The sequence below is a fragment of the Triticum dicoccoides genome, chromosome 6B (assembly GCF_002162155.2).
Source record: "Triticum dicoccoides isolate Atlit2015 ecotype Zavitan chromosome 6B, WEW_v2.0, whole genome shotgun sequence".
NCBI classification, from domain to species: Eukaryota; Viridiplantae; Streptophyta; class Magnoliopsida; order Poales; family Poaceae; genus Triticum; species Triticum dicoccoides.
In genome coordinates this window covers 241,863,000-241,879,104 of record NC_041391.1, presented here as the reverse complement: position 1 = coordinate 241,879,104, position 16,105 = coordinate 241,863,000, and the positions used below count along the sequence as shown (strand labels likewise).

Here is a 16,105-nt window from a genome sequence, read left to right as displayed (position 1 = left end):
AAAACATAGGCATTTACATATCATGGCCACATGGTCTTTAATTGCTCTCAATAAAATTGTTGTTCTCTATCAGTAAGAAGATGCCATGCTTGACATCTCTGAAGATGTTTTTTACAGAAGTCTCTGAAGATTGTTATGTTGAAGGTGGTACGAAGAAACGATGCAACCATCTTATACATCCTTTTAACCCGAACATTGATGCCATGGAGAAACAAGAACAATTTCATCCAGATAAAATTACTTTGGAAGTGTTGCATGTACGAGATTTTTTTTTGTTTGATAGCACTGCAATGGTTAATTTGCCTGCTTTCTAAATATGTTTGACAGCACTGCAATGGTTACTCTGGAAGTGTTGCCTGCTTTCTAAAATGCTTATTAAATATGCAAAATATGTTCGCATAATTAAAAAATGATTTATACAGTCAAACAAATGTATGTTCCATTTTAAATAATGTTTCATGAGTTTCCAAAATGACATTGTTGAAAAATGTATACAATGTAAATAAAATGTTTGTACAACCATTAAAAAAATTGTACATGACAACTGAAAGAAAATTTTTGGAGATTCATAAAACATTTGTGACATTTTAGAAAAAACATACAATGTAAAAAATAATGTTCCCTTAGGTTTAAAAATGTTTATTTGGATTAAATATATACAACTTCTATTTGGAAATATATTACTGTATTCGTAAAAGTGTTAAAAAGATGTACTGAAAAAATGTATATTATGCATTTGATAATTTTCCAAAGCATATCATAAAAATGTTTCACATGTGCTTAAAAAAATAAAACTGAAAAGAAAAAAAAATAAAATAAAAAACATAGAAAACAATAAAGAAACAAAAGAAAAGCAAAAGCATAATTAATAAATAAATAACGAAGATAAACAATTAGAAAACAAAGAAACCAAAGCAAAATGAAGAAAAAATGGAAAACTGAAGAAAACCAGTGTAAACAACAAATAAAATCAAAGATAAAAAACAACTAGAAAACCAGACCTACACGAACCTACAGCGAAGAAAATAATAATAATGAGAAAACAAAAATCAAAATGAATAAATAAAGGAAAAGCAAACAAAACCGATGAAAAAACATATATAAAACCGAAGAAAAAAAAGAAAATGAAGAAGAAAAAAACAGGGAAAACCCGACAGTGCGGAGGGAAGGAACCTCGCTACTGGGTGGGTCGGCCTCTACAGCGCGCGCGTGATGCTTTCGGCTGCATTAAGAAGAACCATACATCAGGTGGGCCGGAGATCTGGGCCCGTACCTTTTTAAGCCCAAAACCGATAAGAGCCCAGCCATTGTATATAACCCAACCTGAGAACGCCCCCGCTCCTCAACGCAACGGTCCAATCGACGAGTTTGAAACCTACCCTCTCCCCAACGGTCGGCTTCGGAGCGGCACACATGGCGGTGGCGGCGGCGGCGGGAGACCTGGCGGTGCTTGACGCGGAGACTCTGGCGCTGCTGGGGGGAGGACCCGATATGGCGCCGGTGGCCGTGTGCGGCGAGTGGGAGACCTTCAAGGAGAACGTGCGGCCGCTGAAACGCGGGCGGAACGTCGGCCTCCTCAACCAAGCCCTCAAGGCGCACACCGACCCCGCCCAGCGTGCCGCCCTCCTCGCCGAACGCAGGTACGGCTCTTTCTCAGCACGGACTTTCGTGGTTCTTGGATTTTGTTTTTATTTTACTTTCTGGCCCGGGTTTCTTGGACAAGTGTCTGATATTCTTGCTTGTACGGTGTTTGATGAATTGACTGATCCAGGAGGATGATCGAAGCAATAGAAGAGTACCAAGGGGAAGATCCGCTCCAGCCATGGGTAGAGTAAGTTCTACTTGATCCATCCTCCCCTTTCTGCGCATGGTTTCTTCGATGGAACTAATCAGGAAACGCTAGCTGGAACTTGGAGTGCAAAGGTTGCTCCTTGCATCGATTTCTACAAGCTCGGTGCTCATAGCTCCTCTGCTCCGCTTTGCCTGTGTGCAGCTGCATCAAATGGGTTCAGGAGTCGTTCCCGGCCGGCGGGGAGTTCTCAGGGCTGGTCGTGATCTACGAGCAGTGTGTGCGTGCATTTTGGCACGATGAGCGGTACAAGGATGATCTCCGGTACCTCAAAGTCTGGTTAGAATATGTGAGTTGCTGACTGAATTCGGCTTGATCTATTTTGTACTTCTGAAGCGTGTATATTTGACCTGCAGTTTGGTTTGCAGGCTGGGAACTGTTCGGACGCTGAGGTGATATTCAGGTTCCTGGAGTCCAACCGGATTGGTGAGGGCCATGCTGTTTTCTACATTCGCTATGCATTGCTAATGGAGTCGAAGAACAAGCTTAAGAAAGTTGACGAGATCTTTAATCTTGGAATAGCTAGGTGAGATTCTTCTTATGAGACACTGGCACTTCTATGTTCCAAAGGTTCCCGGATTTGGGATTACTTTGTAGATTCAAGCCCCTGTAAAAATATGTCTTGCAGGATGTATTAGTTTACTAAGACCAATTGTTAATTTCGTCTAAAAATATCAATTGTTAATTTGATAGTCTGAGAGTGTCGGTGTAGATATTTGTTACGTATTAGTTTCCAGTCTGCGAGCGATCTATCCTAAATTTCTTGGAGTCCTGTGTTTTACTGTTCTTTCGGTCTAGATCATATGCACCATTACACACTTTACCTCATCTCTCTTCCACTAACTATGCAATTGCGTATATAATTGACTGAGCTGGTGAAATTTTATCCTTGGGTTGTTCATTCTTTTTCGATCAGGAAAGCAAAGCCTGTGGAGAAGTTGGAAACTACATACAGGGCATTTCTTGGGAGATCAACCAGAAAGAAGGAACACGAGGTGCTCTATTTGTGATTGCGACCTCTTTTTTTTTTCTGATCTCCACTCTTTGTTGAATCGTTTATTATCTCTTGTAATAGGATGATACCGCAAGTGATGATCCGCCCGTACGCAAATTCGGTAGTGACTTGAACCGTGGTGAAACTAGTAAGTGTATTGTGCTATACTGTCGTTCAGCGTAAAATTCAAGTAACTGGCTGGGTATAAACTAATCCTGAATTTGATGTGGCAGGAGGTCAGCATGCAGAGAATTCCCACATGTTGGCAAAACCTAGGGTAAAGCTGCAAAGGTTAGTACCATTAGCATGTAATCAAACAAGGTATCTAGCCAAACCAGGAGGGTTTCTTGACTAACACTGATTGTATTGGCACATTCGCAGAATCGATGTTAATACACCGATTTCAATTTACAAAGAGAACCCATTGCCAAGTCAGGGCCTTGAGAGAGCTAGGAGCAAAGACAGGGCGTGGAACACCCTTGGAACACAAGCAGATAGAAACAAAGAAAATAACATGATGCCTGCCAGATGGACCTCGCACAAGGTATTTTTGTGGAGCCACTAGAATTCTTTAAAGAACAAATTCAGATTACTTCCGTGGTAGTGATACTTTTCTGAAGGGCGGACTACTATCCTCTCAGTAAATTTAATTTGAGATAATGGAAGAGAGACTGTCATGTCCTCTTCCGTTCAGTTATAAACTGATGATGACATTTCATTGAACAGATTCCACCAAAGGTAGCAGCACGACAAGCAGTTCCGCCAGCTCGTGTCAGCTCCATTGAGGTCTTTGTAGATGAAGAATGTGCCGAGTATGTTATACGACATCCTTAAGTTATCAGCTTTATAGGAATCACTATACAAACATAAAGTGTTTCTAAATTCCCTTTCGATCATCTTAGGGAACCAGCCCCGCCTCGAGTGCCAAAGAGTCCAAAACCATCTGTTCTGAAGCTTAGGCAAGCAACAAGCAAAAACCTTAAGAAGTAAGAACAGTTTACTGCTGCACTTTTCGTTTCCACATACTATGTTTTCTTTGTCAATGTTTGACCATACTGTTTTCTTCTTTGTACAGGGAATCAGAATTGCTTAAGGAGAATCCGCTGCGCAACTTCCCGCTGAGCAGCCTTAGATAATTAACAGTAATATTGTTGACGACTTGTTTGAATCTGTTCCTTTATGCCAAATAAGCTTTAGACTCTAAAGCTTATAGATGCACCAAGCATTGTAGGCTCGAATCGATTGTTGTGGTCCGTGTACACTAGTTTGATTGATTAATCCTCATCGAGGTGAGGATTGAATAAAATCTTCAGTTTTGTCACGAATTGTTGAGGATCTTGTTTTGTTCGGATGTCCGTAAATTGCATAGAGGTTCACAAAGTAATTTGATCTTGCCAGCTTCTAGTGGCACTATCTCTTTATTTTGTCTGAATAACCAGAGATGTCAAATCGTTGTCGAGACAGCCCGATTATTTCCTAGCAAATAAAGAACCTTGAAGGCATTAGATTCTCCAAATAATACGCAAGTGCCATGACAAAACAAAACGTGACTTGATGCAAGTGGGTACATGACACATTGGATCAAGCTGCCATTGGCAACAGCTCGCATGACCTTTGTTTGCTCGTATAAAAATTAAAAAGCATGATTTTCGTCCATGGATCTCTATTACATTGCTGCAAACTTTCTCAGGTCCTGTCAAGGCCCACAACAGGGTACAGAAGAAGAAGAAGGCGACGAAACCGATGCCATCATTGTTGCCATTTGGGCCTTGCTTCCTGAAGGGTCTTGATGCATGCAGGCAGGCAGGACGGGACGTATCAGGCGTGTGAAAACTCACAGGCCCAAGATTCTGAATAATTTGTGTGCGTGCGCGCGTGTGTGGTTGTCCTCTTAAAGCTATTATTATTGTATACTCTCCATCTTGCTGAGTTAATTAACTATAACAAGCATGAACGAAACCGTGGAGGGGCACACGGATTTCGTTCGGATTCAGATAGCGGTGCAATCTACTCCGTACAATGCATCAGCAGCAGGCAGCAGCCCGGTACACGACAGGATCAAGGGCGCACAGCATGACATGACGAGAGCATTCCTCCGAAAGAGGATGGCGCCAAGAGAAACTTTCCAGGCGAGTAGTTTATGCAGGCGATAACGTATTAAAAACAGCGGCTCTGGCCGCACCCTTGCGTCACACAATGACTTACTTACTGTACCACCTGACCGGCGCCATTTTCCATCCATAAGCCTTGAGCGAACGAGAAAACGACGGGCAAACACTCGGCGCTTACCGGTGGTGCGCCTGCGCCACGCCTATATAAGAGGCCGCGCACACATGGTGGACTTTACATACACAACACAAGCTCCGCTCCGTTCAGGCCAGTAGTAGTAAAGGTACCAGGTGCAGCCACCCGATGGCGATGGTCCATGAGGCGAGGCAGGGCCGGCGAGGGCGCCGGGTGCGGCACGTCCGGCTGGGGTCGCTGCTCCGGCTGCGGGTGCGGCTGTTCCGGCTCGCCGGCCTCGTCGTCCGGTGCATGGAGGAGCTCAGGTGCTGCCCTGGGATCAGGAGGCGGCCCGCGCCGAGATCAGCGGGACGGCCGGCGCCACTGCGGGGGAGGGAGAGCTCGGCTTCCTTCCATGCCGACCAGGCCATTGCTGACTGCTTGGAGTTCATCAAGAGGTCCTACCTGCAGCAGCAGCAGCCTGTGCAGGATGACCACCATACGACTTTTAGCTCGTAGTGGACTCTGAAAACGTCTTATAAAAAGAAGTTACAGAGGGAGTAGTTAGTTAGTACTTACCCTTCTGGTGGTGGGTGCACAAGTTGACTTTGTATATCTCACTTTTGCTACCTGCTGCCACTTTCTTGTAATGCTACTCCTGCTTATTTCAAACATGGACAGATGTTCTTTCTTACGCCCAAAAGCAAATGAACAGATGTAAAAAGGCATGTCTGGAACTGATTCCTGTCACATTCCTATAAGAGAAGAAAAAAAAACTACCAGAATAGTTAATGTTCTGTGCCATCGAAATGATATTTTCTTGGTCAATGCCTTGAGCGTTGATGGCTCGTTGGGCGGTAGTTTTCAGCAAGGAAGTCGGTGAACTTGAGTCATGGATAGTGATCCAAGTGTGTATATATATCCAACCTTCGCTTTCCAGAGCAGTTAGCTACTTAGCAATAACACAAAAGAATTACAGGATGAGAGCAGCTTGTGTCATACACCTACCCTCCCTTTCAGAAATGTCTATTTCGTTTTAAACCGCATTATTCATCTATTTGGTTTAAGAGCTAAATCCTCATGTTTATGGCCATGTAGACACGGTGATCGCAATTCAAAGATGGCAGAAAGATTGGGAAAAAGGAAGAACTTGATAGATGAGACTCTTTATTTTAGTCTTGGTTCAAAAGAAAACCCTATACAAGGCTGTTGTCAGAAGGGAAAAGAAAGGCTACATCCCCAAATTTTGGTCACTGGTGAACACCCTTGTAGAAGTACTCCATAGCTGCTGATGCAGGACCTCCAAGTCAGACATGCTTTGTTGCAATATATCCATTTGTCTTCAATGCCAGCGGCGTCGACGATAACCCCCACAAATCGAAATTAATGTTAGGAAAGAAGGGCAAATGCCCTTCAAAGGGTCTCCTCCCTCCAGGTATCTGAGTCGATGTTACATGATGCTGCAACACTGATAAGAGTATATTAATATCCTGCTCTATGCTTGAAAATAAGTTGACGTGCCAAGAAACAGGAAGAGGTTTTTACCTTCAACACCAGAATGCTGGAGGAACAGGTTTGAATCATTTACGGCACTGTCAAGCTGTAATCTTTTTCTTATTCCATATTTCTATGTAACCATCAATCAAGTTATCCTACCATGTTGGGAGTGACAAAATTGTACAATTGGTGAACCATCAATATAAGCTATACTGAAATAATGGGGCCTATTGATGACTGAAAGACATCATACAGTGCAACTTGAACCTCTCTAGAGCTATGCTCGCAGCGAACGAGATTAGCTAATAAAGGGAAAAGGAGGGGCAAATTCCTCCTAAAGCACTCCCTCTCTAGACCACCAAGTAACCGCATTACATGAAGGACCAACGGGGTTCTCGCAGACAGTTCCTCTTTCTTAGCAGCGGATAAAGGCAGCGTCCAGTGTACAACTGGATCTTTACAAGAAGCATCCTTCGATTGTTCCTGACCTGCACAGTTCAGATACTTCCGTAGTATTTTCACAGAAACAAGCATAATTTGTGACTCAATGTTCATTTCTCGTGACAAAGATGGGTTGTCGTGAAGCAAAGCTTGCAGAAGTTTGAGGTAGCTCTGGTAAGACTCATTCTCGAAATGGATGACTGCCGGCTCAGATATCTCCAGAAGGGAGCATGCTTTGTGGAATTTGACGTGCAAAGCAGATTCAGAACTCACTTCACTTGCATGGGACGTAATGGCTGATAGCATCTCCAAAATTATGCCCATATGCTCAGCACAGAAGGATCTCCTGTGTGTCTCATACAACTTAACAATTCCCTGGAGAGAAGCCACAGAATGGTGAGTGTGATCTTAATATAACTATTGGCATGTCGAACACAAAACATGAAGGCAAACTTCGTGTCGTATTTTATTTGTTCTAATTCCTATTTTGTTTGGGTGTGCAATTAAAGCGGAGTATTGAACAAAATTTACAAAGAAAGACATGATATACAAAGCGATCAGCATCGAATTAAACTGGCACAAGGTTTGAAGCACCTGAACAATTAAGAGTTGTAGAGACATATGGTTCTTCATCTTGACAATGGCATAAGACGATGTTTCCATATTAGCTTCCTCTTCATCCTCTATGTCAGGATCTGAATATTTCTCTGCTTCAGAGTAAGACTCGTTTCTTTCTGGAATTTCAATATTTTGCATCATCTTAACTATTTTGTCAAAAACAACCAATGTATGTGCTGCTGATTCTTTAAAGCATAATAAGATCTCTTTCCATTCGTCCCTGGAGAGTTTGCTTGCAAGCCCTTCTGTTAAACGCTGAAAAACAGACATACCAGTGCTAGCAGATTGTCTATAAGCGCTTCTGATAAAACTGGTAACAACAGAGGTAACTCTAGTGAGTTCTGGCCGCATCACATCAAAAAATGTAACATATAGATCCACTAAACATTTCACAGCCACTGTTTTAGTTTCAAAATTCCATGAGTCATCCTCAGTGCTATCACTTTGACCATTGGGTGTACGGATTTCACCATTAAATAGAGGATAAATAACAGATCCAAAGATATTGGTCCAGAAGGACTGAGAGAAGAGTTCTCCATGGTCCTTCAAAATGTCAAAGAGTACTTCTACTGCACCTTTTCTGATAGTTGGCCGTGTGTCGGTTGTCAATCTAGCTAGACCTGGAAAAGTGAAAATTCAAACAAGAACAATATTACGGATGTGATGCATTTCCAAACTAATATAGCAGTCTCTGTGAAAGAAAAGGTAGCCTACCAGCAAGCAAAGGAACCCAGAAGTAAACATGATCATCCTTGTGCACTATGGCATTCCCCTCTGAAGAATCCAAATTATTTGATTGATGGTCGGTATCCTTGTCATGACAGACAAATCCTTCCTCGGCAAGTTTCACAGCACAGAACCGAAGAAAAGCAATAGCATTGAGACTGGCATCGCTGCTAAATTTACTACTTGTGAATGTAATAAGACATTTAACACAATCAGTAAATGTTGTGGTTTCAGTCTCAGTTATGTATGGAAAATAGTCCCGGACAATCTTCTCCATAGTCTCAAATGCTAACAGAACAATGCTTTTTCGATCATCAGCAGCAGCCGCAGTAAAAACCTGTAAGATAAAACGTCATAAATATTAAGTGGTAAACTAGGAATGTTCCATTTATTTGTCGAACTAGCTTCTATAAAGTTATGCTACAATAATCAAGGCAAACTAAGAATAACCATAGAACACCATACGCACCGTGAAAACGCTTTTCCATCCTGATTTTATATTGTTAACACGACTCAAAACCATTTGGGAGACACATCGAACCACAAGTTCTCGTACTTCTGAAGCATTGCTCTTCTGCATAACCACCGCAAAAGGTCGCAGGAATTCATTCTGGAAATTATAATTTGCTAGTTCTTCTCTTTCAAGAAATTTCATGGCTAGCTGCCTCAAGGAGTCCATAACAAATATTGCCACAGAAAGATTTTCTGACGACCCAACAGACACAAAGAAATCAGATAGAACTTTCCAAATACGAGACCACACCAAACGTATGCGGTTCATATTGTAATGCCTGCACAAATCATGCTCCGAGTTAAAACACTTCAGAAAGTGTTGATGACGTAACTTTATTTCTGGAAATAGGTGTTGCAAAAATCTTACGCAATTTCCACTATCTTCGTTAGGCAGAAGATACGAGGATCTGTAGGTGATTGCAACTCTGTGATTGCGACCTTGCAAAGAGCTTCCACAAAAGCAACAATTGCATTGCTATTTAATCTTTGGCTATGAGCAAATATATGATTCAACTCAAAAATGCCAATCTGGTCTAATAGATTAATGTTTGATATGAAGTTGTTAATCTGGTCAGGAGTAACTAAAGCTGAGGCATTATTTTTTGCTGTTGTGCTGTCATAAGAACCGCCTCGAACAGCAGCCATGACAGCTGGATTCTGAAGAGCATTAGTTCGTTTTGAGGCTGTATTGGTACTTGATTTCTGTGTTTTTTCTTCTGAATCAACCAGAGGTACTGTCAAAAAGGAAGCATCCGTAGGTGCCCCTTCTCCAAGAAGATGCAAATGCTCAAACCGTGAAAGACATGTTAGCACATGCTCCCAAGCTTCCTGCAAATAATCACCATCTTCGATTGCAATGGATATTATAGCCTGTGAAAAACATTAAGTAGAAAAATTATGACTCGTTATAAAATGGACAAAGAGACTCATACTAGATTCAAGTATTACTTCATACATCATTGACAATAAATGATAGCTTAAGAGTATACGTATGATACAGTGCATGGTGCACCTGTGCAAGCGTTCAATACTTCGATAAGTTCAAGCTCCTACGTACTTCTGAAGTCATCAAAGTGTGGCATCAACAAAAATTAAGAGGCTACATAGGCATACACAATTTATTCTTGAAAATTTCAATATAGTGCAAGTATGGAAAACAAAGAATAAAGTGGTGAAAAAGAACCAAATAATGGGAGAAAAAAGCCTCTGCAAAAAAAAAAGTTTGAATAAGACTCATAATGTACTATGGTATTCCTTCTGCTGCATAATTTGACGCATACAGTTTGAAAGCTCTGTTGACAAATGTAGAGTGTGCACGTAAATGTATTTATTCATTACCACCCAAACAAAGTATTCTCCATCACCTTTCAAAAGCAACCTAGATTATGTTCTCTCAGTGTTCTAAAAAATGAACCACCTCATTTATCTTTGTACAAACTCAAAATACATGCTAAACTGATCAACAGAAGCCGTGCCTGATATGCCTTGCATAATATGGTCCTTCTAATCATGTTATGCATTGGTCAAAAATTGCAAAAGAACATCAACGTACTGCTTAGCCATTCAAGTTCCTACCTTCACAGCATCCACATTCTTCTGTTTCATGTCTGCCACACAATGAAGGTATGTGAACTTGGCTACAGATGTCACAAAGGCATCTCTTTGCGTCTGCATGCACATTACGGAGGTGACATGCACTGCGTATCTGAATCCCTGCAAACACTGCGACGTTGCAGCCTTATCATCACATTGGTCAAGCGTCATGCTGAATGCAGCCATCATAGGGGCCCAACAAACCTCCATCATGAATCGCAAAATGGTTGTATCGGTAATAACATAAAATACAGATCTGCATGTAGCACAAGGTTGAATTAATTGTCTAGCAACAGATGCAAAACTATTGTCTATAGCAGAGTATTGTCAGTCTTACTCTGATTTCGCGCTCTTTGCTTTGAATTTCTCCTGTATGTTCTTGATGAGTAAGTCATTTGCTCCAAGTGCCTTATCTTCAGCCTGCTTCCAGTTGACAAGGTTTATAATATTGTCTAAGCCCAAGAGCTTCATTACACTGCTAGGTTGCTTGTTTTGTGGAACTGATGAATCAGCACTCATTTTGATCTCATTTTTTACAATTTGGTCATACAATGTACTCAGATAAACTTCAGGCAAATCCTTTCCATCATCAATTCCTCGGTTGTTCCGAATGAAGTCAGATCTAGACATCTGCATAAGGAAAACCCTATCAATGAGCATGCATGTTATTACTGACAACAGATGAAAGTAATCATTTGGCAAACCTTATCCTTGACCATCATATTATGAGCATCAGTATTGAGCATGATTACAGAATAAGCAAGAACATATGCAGTATCTGCACTGGTAAAAGAATTCGGGTTGCACTTGCAGTATCGTTCAGCAAACTTTTCCATGACCCGGTCAATTTTCTGTGCTTCCCCAGGCAACCTGAAACCTCGCAGGTAATACCTAATGGCTTCACCGAAGTCAATACCTTCAAAATTCAGTGCATCGACATATGCATGCATAACTTTGATAGGGAATTCATCTCTTTCACCCAAATAGTCCCCAATCATTGTTGCATTTAAACCAGCAGTGTTTCTCAAGAAAGAAGCAACATCTTCTGGGGATTGACCTATTTTCTTGCATTTAATGAGAAAATCAATACCCTTAGAAGGTTTTCTGTTAAACATGGAAATTCCTTTCTGCAGGACGAAATATAACATCAGTAACTAAAATGTGCTCCCTCAAAACACACTACAGGTGGAGAGAATATAAACTAAGCACACAAACATTTACATACCTGAAGTTCTATTTTATAAGCACGACGTTGCTCAAGTGAGGAAGCATCAGATGTATCTGGGCTATAAGAGTCAGATTGCAGTTCATAATCAATTCCACTCCCATCTTCTCCAATGTTAGGACTGTCTAGCGAATTTAAAGAGACCTCGGAAATTTTGGGTGAAAAATCACCAATTCTCAACTGTTGGTCCATCCATGAACCCATTGATTTGAGTATGGTAGCAAGGCACTTGACTGACTCAGTCCGAAATGTTTGGTCTTGGACTGGGGTTAATGTTGTTGTGGCTCCAGGAGTAACCCCGAGAGCGGTCTTTAGAAGTCCATTGACAATCCTGCAAATATCTGCTGGAATTAGAAGTGCTTTAATATGTGATGAAAAGAGAGAGAACCACAATTTTCACAGAACTGTGCTCTCAGCTTAATGCAAGGCTACCCTGGCCCTCTATTGTTTATCATTTTTTTTATAACTTGCAACAAAAAAGGAATTTACTACTCATCAGCAAGAAATTTGCATACCTTCCGAAAACATTTGGTGCATCAACATCACAATCGTAGCTCACAAAGATATCAATAAGAACCTTGTCTTGGTAGTGGCTAAGCTAAGACTACAAGGTTCAGCTGAAGCAAAACACATACTCACTCCGTCGAAAAAGCATGTTCGGACGGAGAGAGTATTATTTTTCTGGGTTCTATGAGAGTAAACTGATACTGAACTACCGCTCGCTTACTTGCTGATCAAGTAGGTCATTTCCACTTACTCTAAGCATAGAAGGAAGAAGATTGAAAAACTAACAAACAAATTGTCTTCAGCCCTACTTACTTGACTTGGCCCATGAAACTAGGTTCAGCCCTCTATTGTTTTCATTTTTTATAACTTGCAGCATAACTGGAATTTACTACACATCAGGACGATATTTGCATACCTTTCAAAAATATTTGGTGCATCAACATCACAATCGTAGTTGACGAAGATATCAATAAGAACCTGAGATTCTTTACAGATGTCCTCCAACAAATTTAGAACTGTCATTTTCTGCAGAAAGCTGGGCTGATGGACATTCTCAAGAACCCTTAGGACAAGCATGGGAAAAAAAATTCCAATTTCTTCTTTCAGCCCAGATCTAAATCTTGACAGCAAACCCACAAATATGGAGCACAAAAGCTGGAAAATACTCATTGCTGACAAGGCACTGTTTTTCAACAAGGACAAACAAAGATACTGCTTGATTGCTCCAAGGTACCTGCAGGAAAAGAAAAAAAAACTTCAGTATTTAAGTTTAACTCTCTTGTCAAGATCACACTAAAATGGGATGTTCCTTTATAAAAATAACTAAAGAAAACCTAGTAAGCTCTCCTACATAATTTTATATTGACCAGAATTTGTGTGAATAACCATATTCATATCCTGCATGTACAGGTACAATCACAACCTCAACCACACAGGGTTTTGATTGTTCTGTTGGAATTATTCCTTCCCATTTTCATGGATACACGTTCATAAATGTTAAAAGTTCCATGTATGCACTTGCAAGAAGTTCGCTGAACAAAGAACATATTTTTGCCACCGCCATTTCTCTACCTTGTGCTAGATGATGAACATCTTCTATTATACTACTACAAAATAGTGGAGTTCGGAGAGCAGCGGCAGTGGTGGTTACTTACTGCATTCAGTGCTCTCACCCTCCTTCAACCATCCTAAAATTTCTTTATAAAAAAAAGGAAGGAGAAAATACCTCCAAACAAGCAAATACTTCAACACAAGTCATGGCATGGGCCAGAACAAAGCATGACCATTGGTGGGCACTGGGCAGGCAAAGGGTGTGGCATAGGACGCTCACAGTGGCAGAGGCATGACACAAGCTGGGCTGACATCAGCCAAGTGTCACGGCGGGGCAGAGGGCATGGAGTAACGAGTTGGCACATATGTTTTTCCATACCAAAATATGGCACAGACATCACACTAGTTCTGTTGAACCTCCATAGCTATATAACCTTTAACTCTTTCAGCAAGGATTCAAAGTCTTGTAAATTTGCATCTATTACCATAAACCAATACCATATTTTCTTTCCCATGCCACATTATCATGTTGATTATACGTACCACAAAACTCATAAAAACATGTTGAGAGATACATAAGCAAACCACACCTGGATCAAAATAAAAATATACCCTAATAAAAGAAAAGGTGTGAATTCATGAGCTAGTACTAGTGTATGTTTCTACATTGCCTATTTTATGCCTTCCTTCACATAGTTATTTGAGCCATCAACACTCTTCCAATTGACTGCAGTAATAATATTTGTGTTGATAGATAATGCAGTAAGTTAAATTGTTAAAAATGCATATAAAGGGAAACAAGAGCAATTTGTGATCATACTTTTCATTGATTCTCCAGAATGGTCCAGCATTGTCCACAACCATCTTGAGCAACTCGAGAGACAACACCTTCCCCCGCAACAGCACCTGGTCCTCGGGGTTATCTGGTGTCGAGAACTTCATTGATAGCTTGCAGAGGTTCTTGAAGAGTGCTAACCCATCCTCCCTGATCTTGCTCATCCCCTCATCATCCTTCTCATCGGCCTCAGCCATCGCCACCGGGGTCCCTGGCTCCGGGACGTCACTCCCTTCCATGGCATCATTTATAAACCCCTGTGCCACCTGCACGATGCCGGAGTCGTTGAGGCGGTGATCGGACACATCCATCATGTCCGTGATGGACACCGTCGGCACGCGCACGTCCATGGAGTCCACCTCCACGCGCGCGAACACGATGACCAGCACCTGCGCGAGCGCCAGCTTGGCGCACATCTGATTGGCGCCGCTGCTGCTGCTAAGGTATATGTTGTAGCAGGTCTTGAGCATTTGGCCGAGGCCGTCGCCGCGGATGGCGATGGAGGGGCACCGCGCGGCGGCTAGGAGCACGCGGAGGGTGGCGAGCTCCATGGCGTCGTCGTTAAGTGCGCCGCAGGAGAGGACGGCGGTGAGGAGCTTGGAGGCGGGTGAGTCGTCGGCGGCCTCGCCGAGGTCGCCGAGGAGGAGGCGGTGGTAGAGGAGCTTGGCGACGCAGTCGAGCGCGGGGTCAGCGACCTTGGGGGAGGCGGACTCGAGCGCGAGGATGAGCGCGTGCAGCGAGGCGGCGGCCGCGGCGACGGGCAGGCCGAGGAGCGGCGAGGGGTTGGGCGAGGTCGGGTCGGGCGAGTGGTAAGAGGAGGAGGAGAGGAGGTCGAGCGCCGACTTGGCCGCGGCGACGAGCGCCGAGTGCTTCCGCCACGCGGCGTTTTTGATGATGCGGTCGAGCGCGGGGCCGAGCACGCGGCCCGACGGGGTGGAGCCGCCCAGCGGCGCCGTGGGGGACGCCATGGCGGGAATGGGGCGCTCCCGGGGGAAGAGAGAGGCCGCTACGCGCTGGTCTTCGCCGCGGCGGTGGTCATTGGAGGCAGAGAGATCTGAGAGAGAGGGACAGGCCGAGGAAGAGGGGTGGAACAAATGGGAATGCGAGGGAGGTGACCGGTGCGTGCGTGCGTGCGCGTGGAGTGGAAGAGAGGAAGGAGGAGGGGTAGGACTGGGATTCCCACCCCCCACGAGGGCCACTGCGGAACTTTCCTAGCGCGGCGTTACCGAACTAGTGCGGTTTACCACTTTGCACCCTGCGCTATCTAGTACAAGACGCGAGAGTGCCGGTCTCAACTTTTTGCTCAAGCAGGCAATGCAAGTCGGTAGTAATCCAGATTTAACATATGTATTCATACTACTCCCTCCGTTTCCAAATACTTGTCTTTCTAGGCATTTCAAATAGACTCAACATACGGATGTATGTAGACATATTTTAAAGTGTAGATTCACTTATTTTGCACCGTATGTAGTCATTTGTTAAAATCTCTAGAAAGACAAGTATTTAGGAACGGAGGGAGTACAAGATAACATTGCAGTGAAGAAGAAATATTCAATTGTGATAGAAGAGACGTAATGGTGCTTAATATTGATATGAGACCGTAGGCAAAATCAATTTCAGTGTGTTCGTAATACCACAAAAAATAGCCACTCGACAGGAAGTTCGAAACCAAAAGCGCAACCACTCGACAGGAAGTTAGATAGACAACACACCTTGGCGCGAGGTGCCTGTCCCATTGATGTGGTAAAACAGGTAATGATCAAGTTAGTAGGAAGGACCTTTAAAAAATTTAGTAGGGAGCATAGTTTAGCGCATCATATTCAACAGAACAGTATATTTTCTGATTCAACGGAAAGAAGAAACATTCACTTGTATGAGAAGCAAGACATCAAGTTTAACATGGTCATGGGATTATAAGGCCACATCAAGTTTAGTGTGTTCATGAGACCGCAAAAGCTAATCATTTACACTAAATTCAGTACTTTGATTCCGTCGCCTACCTCCACCTTGATCCCGTCCACGGTCCGAATTTCG

General features: G+C 42.8%; 2 protein-coding genes across 3 annotated transcripts; one reads left to right on the top strand and one right to left on the bottom strand.

The window, feature by feature from the left end:
- Positions 1-1,355: 1,355 nt before the first annotated feature.
- On the top strand, positions 1,356-4,194 carry LOC119326225 (mitotic spindle checkpoint protein BUBR1-like). The gene is made up of 11 exons (XM_037599916.1): positions 1,356-1,640; positions 1,772-1,831; positions 1,994-2,138; positions 2,218-2,375; positions 2,766-2,844; positions 2,925-2,991; positions 3,077-3,134; positions 3,225-3,387; positions 3,570-3,655; positions 3,746-3,829; positions 3,919-4,194. The coding sequence occupies exons 1-11, from the start codon at positions 1,414-1,416 to the stop codon at positions 3,977-3,979; spliced, it is 1,188 nt and encodes a 395-aa protein (XP_037455813.1). The 5' UTR covers positions 1,356-1,413; the 3' UTR covers positions 3,980-4,194.
- A 2,004-nt stretch (positions 4,195-6,198) lies between these two features.
- Positions 6,199-15,199, bottom strand: LOC119322365 (brefeldin A-inhibited guanine nucleotide-exchange protein 1-like). 2 transcript variants are annotated; one of them, XM_037595865.1, is made up of 12 exons: positions 14,057-15,199; positions 12,602-12,919; positions 11,680-12,010; positions 11,159-11,581; positions 10,792-11,084; positions 10,437-10,710; positions 9,229-9,731; positions 8,818-9,139; positions 8,337-8,685; positions 7,599-8,242; positions 6,612-7,379; positions 6,199-6,534 (listed from the first exon to the last, which is right to left on the bottom strand). In XM_037595865.1, the coding sequence occupies exons 1-11, from the start codon at positions 15,037-15,039 to the stop codon at positions 6,771-6,773; spliced, it is 5,049 nt and encodes a 1,682-aa protein (XP_037451762.1). In that variant the 5' UTR covers positions 15,040-15,199; the 3' UTR covers positions 6,199-6,534; positions 6,612-6,770. The 2 variants fall into 2 exon arrangements, with proteins under 2 accessions (XP_037451762.1, XP_037451763.1); XM_037595866.1 differs by having other exon boundaries at positions 6,199-6,526.
- Positions 15,200-16,105: the final 906 nt, after the last annotated feature.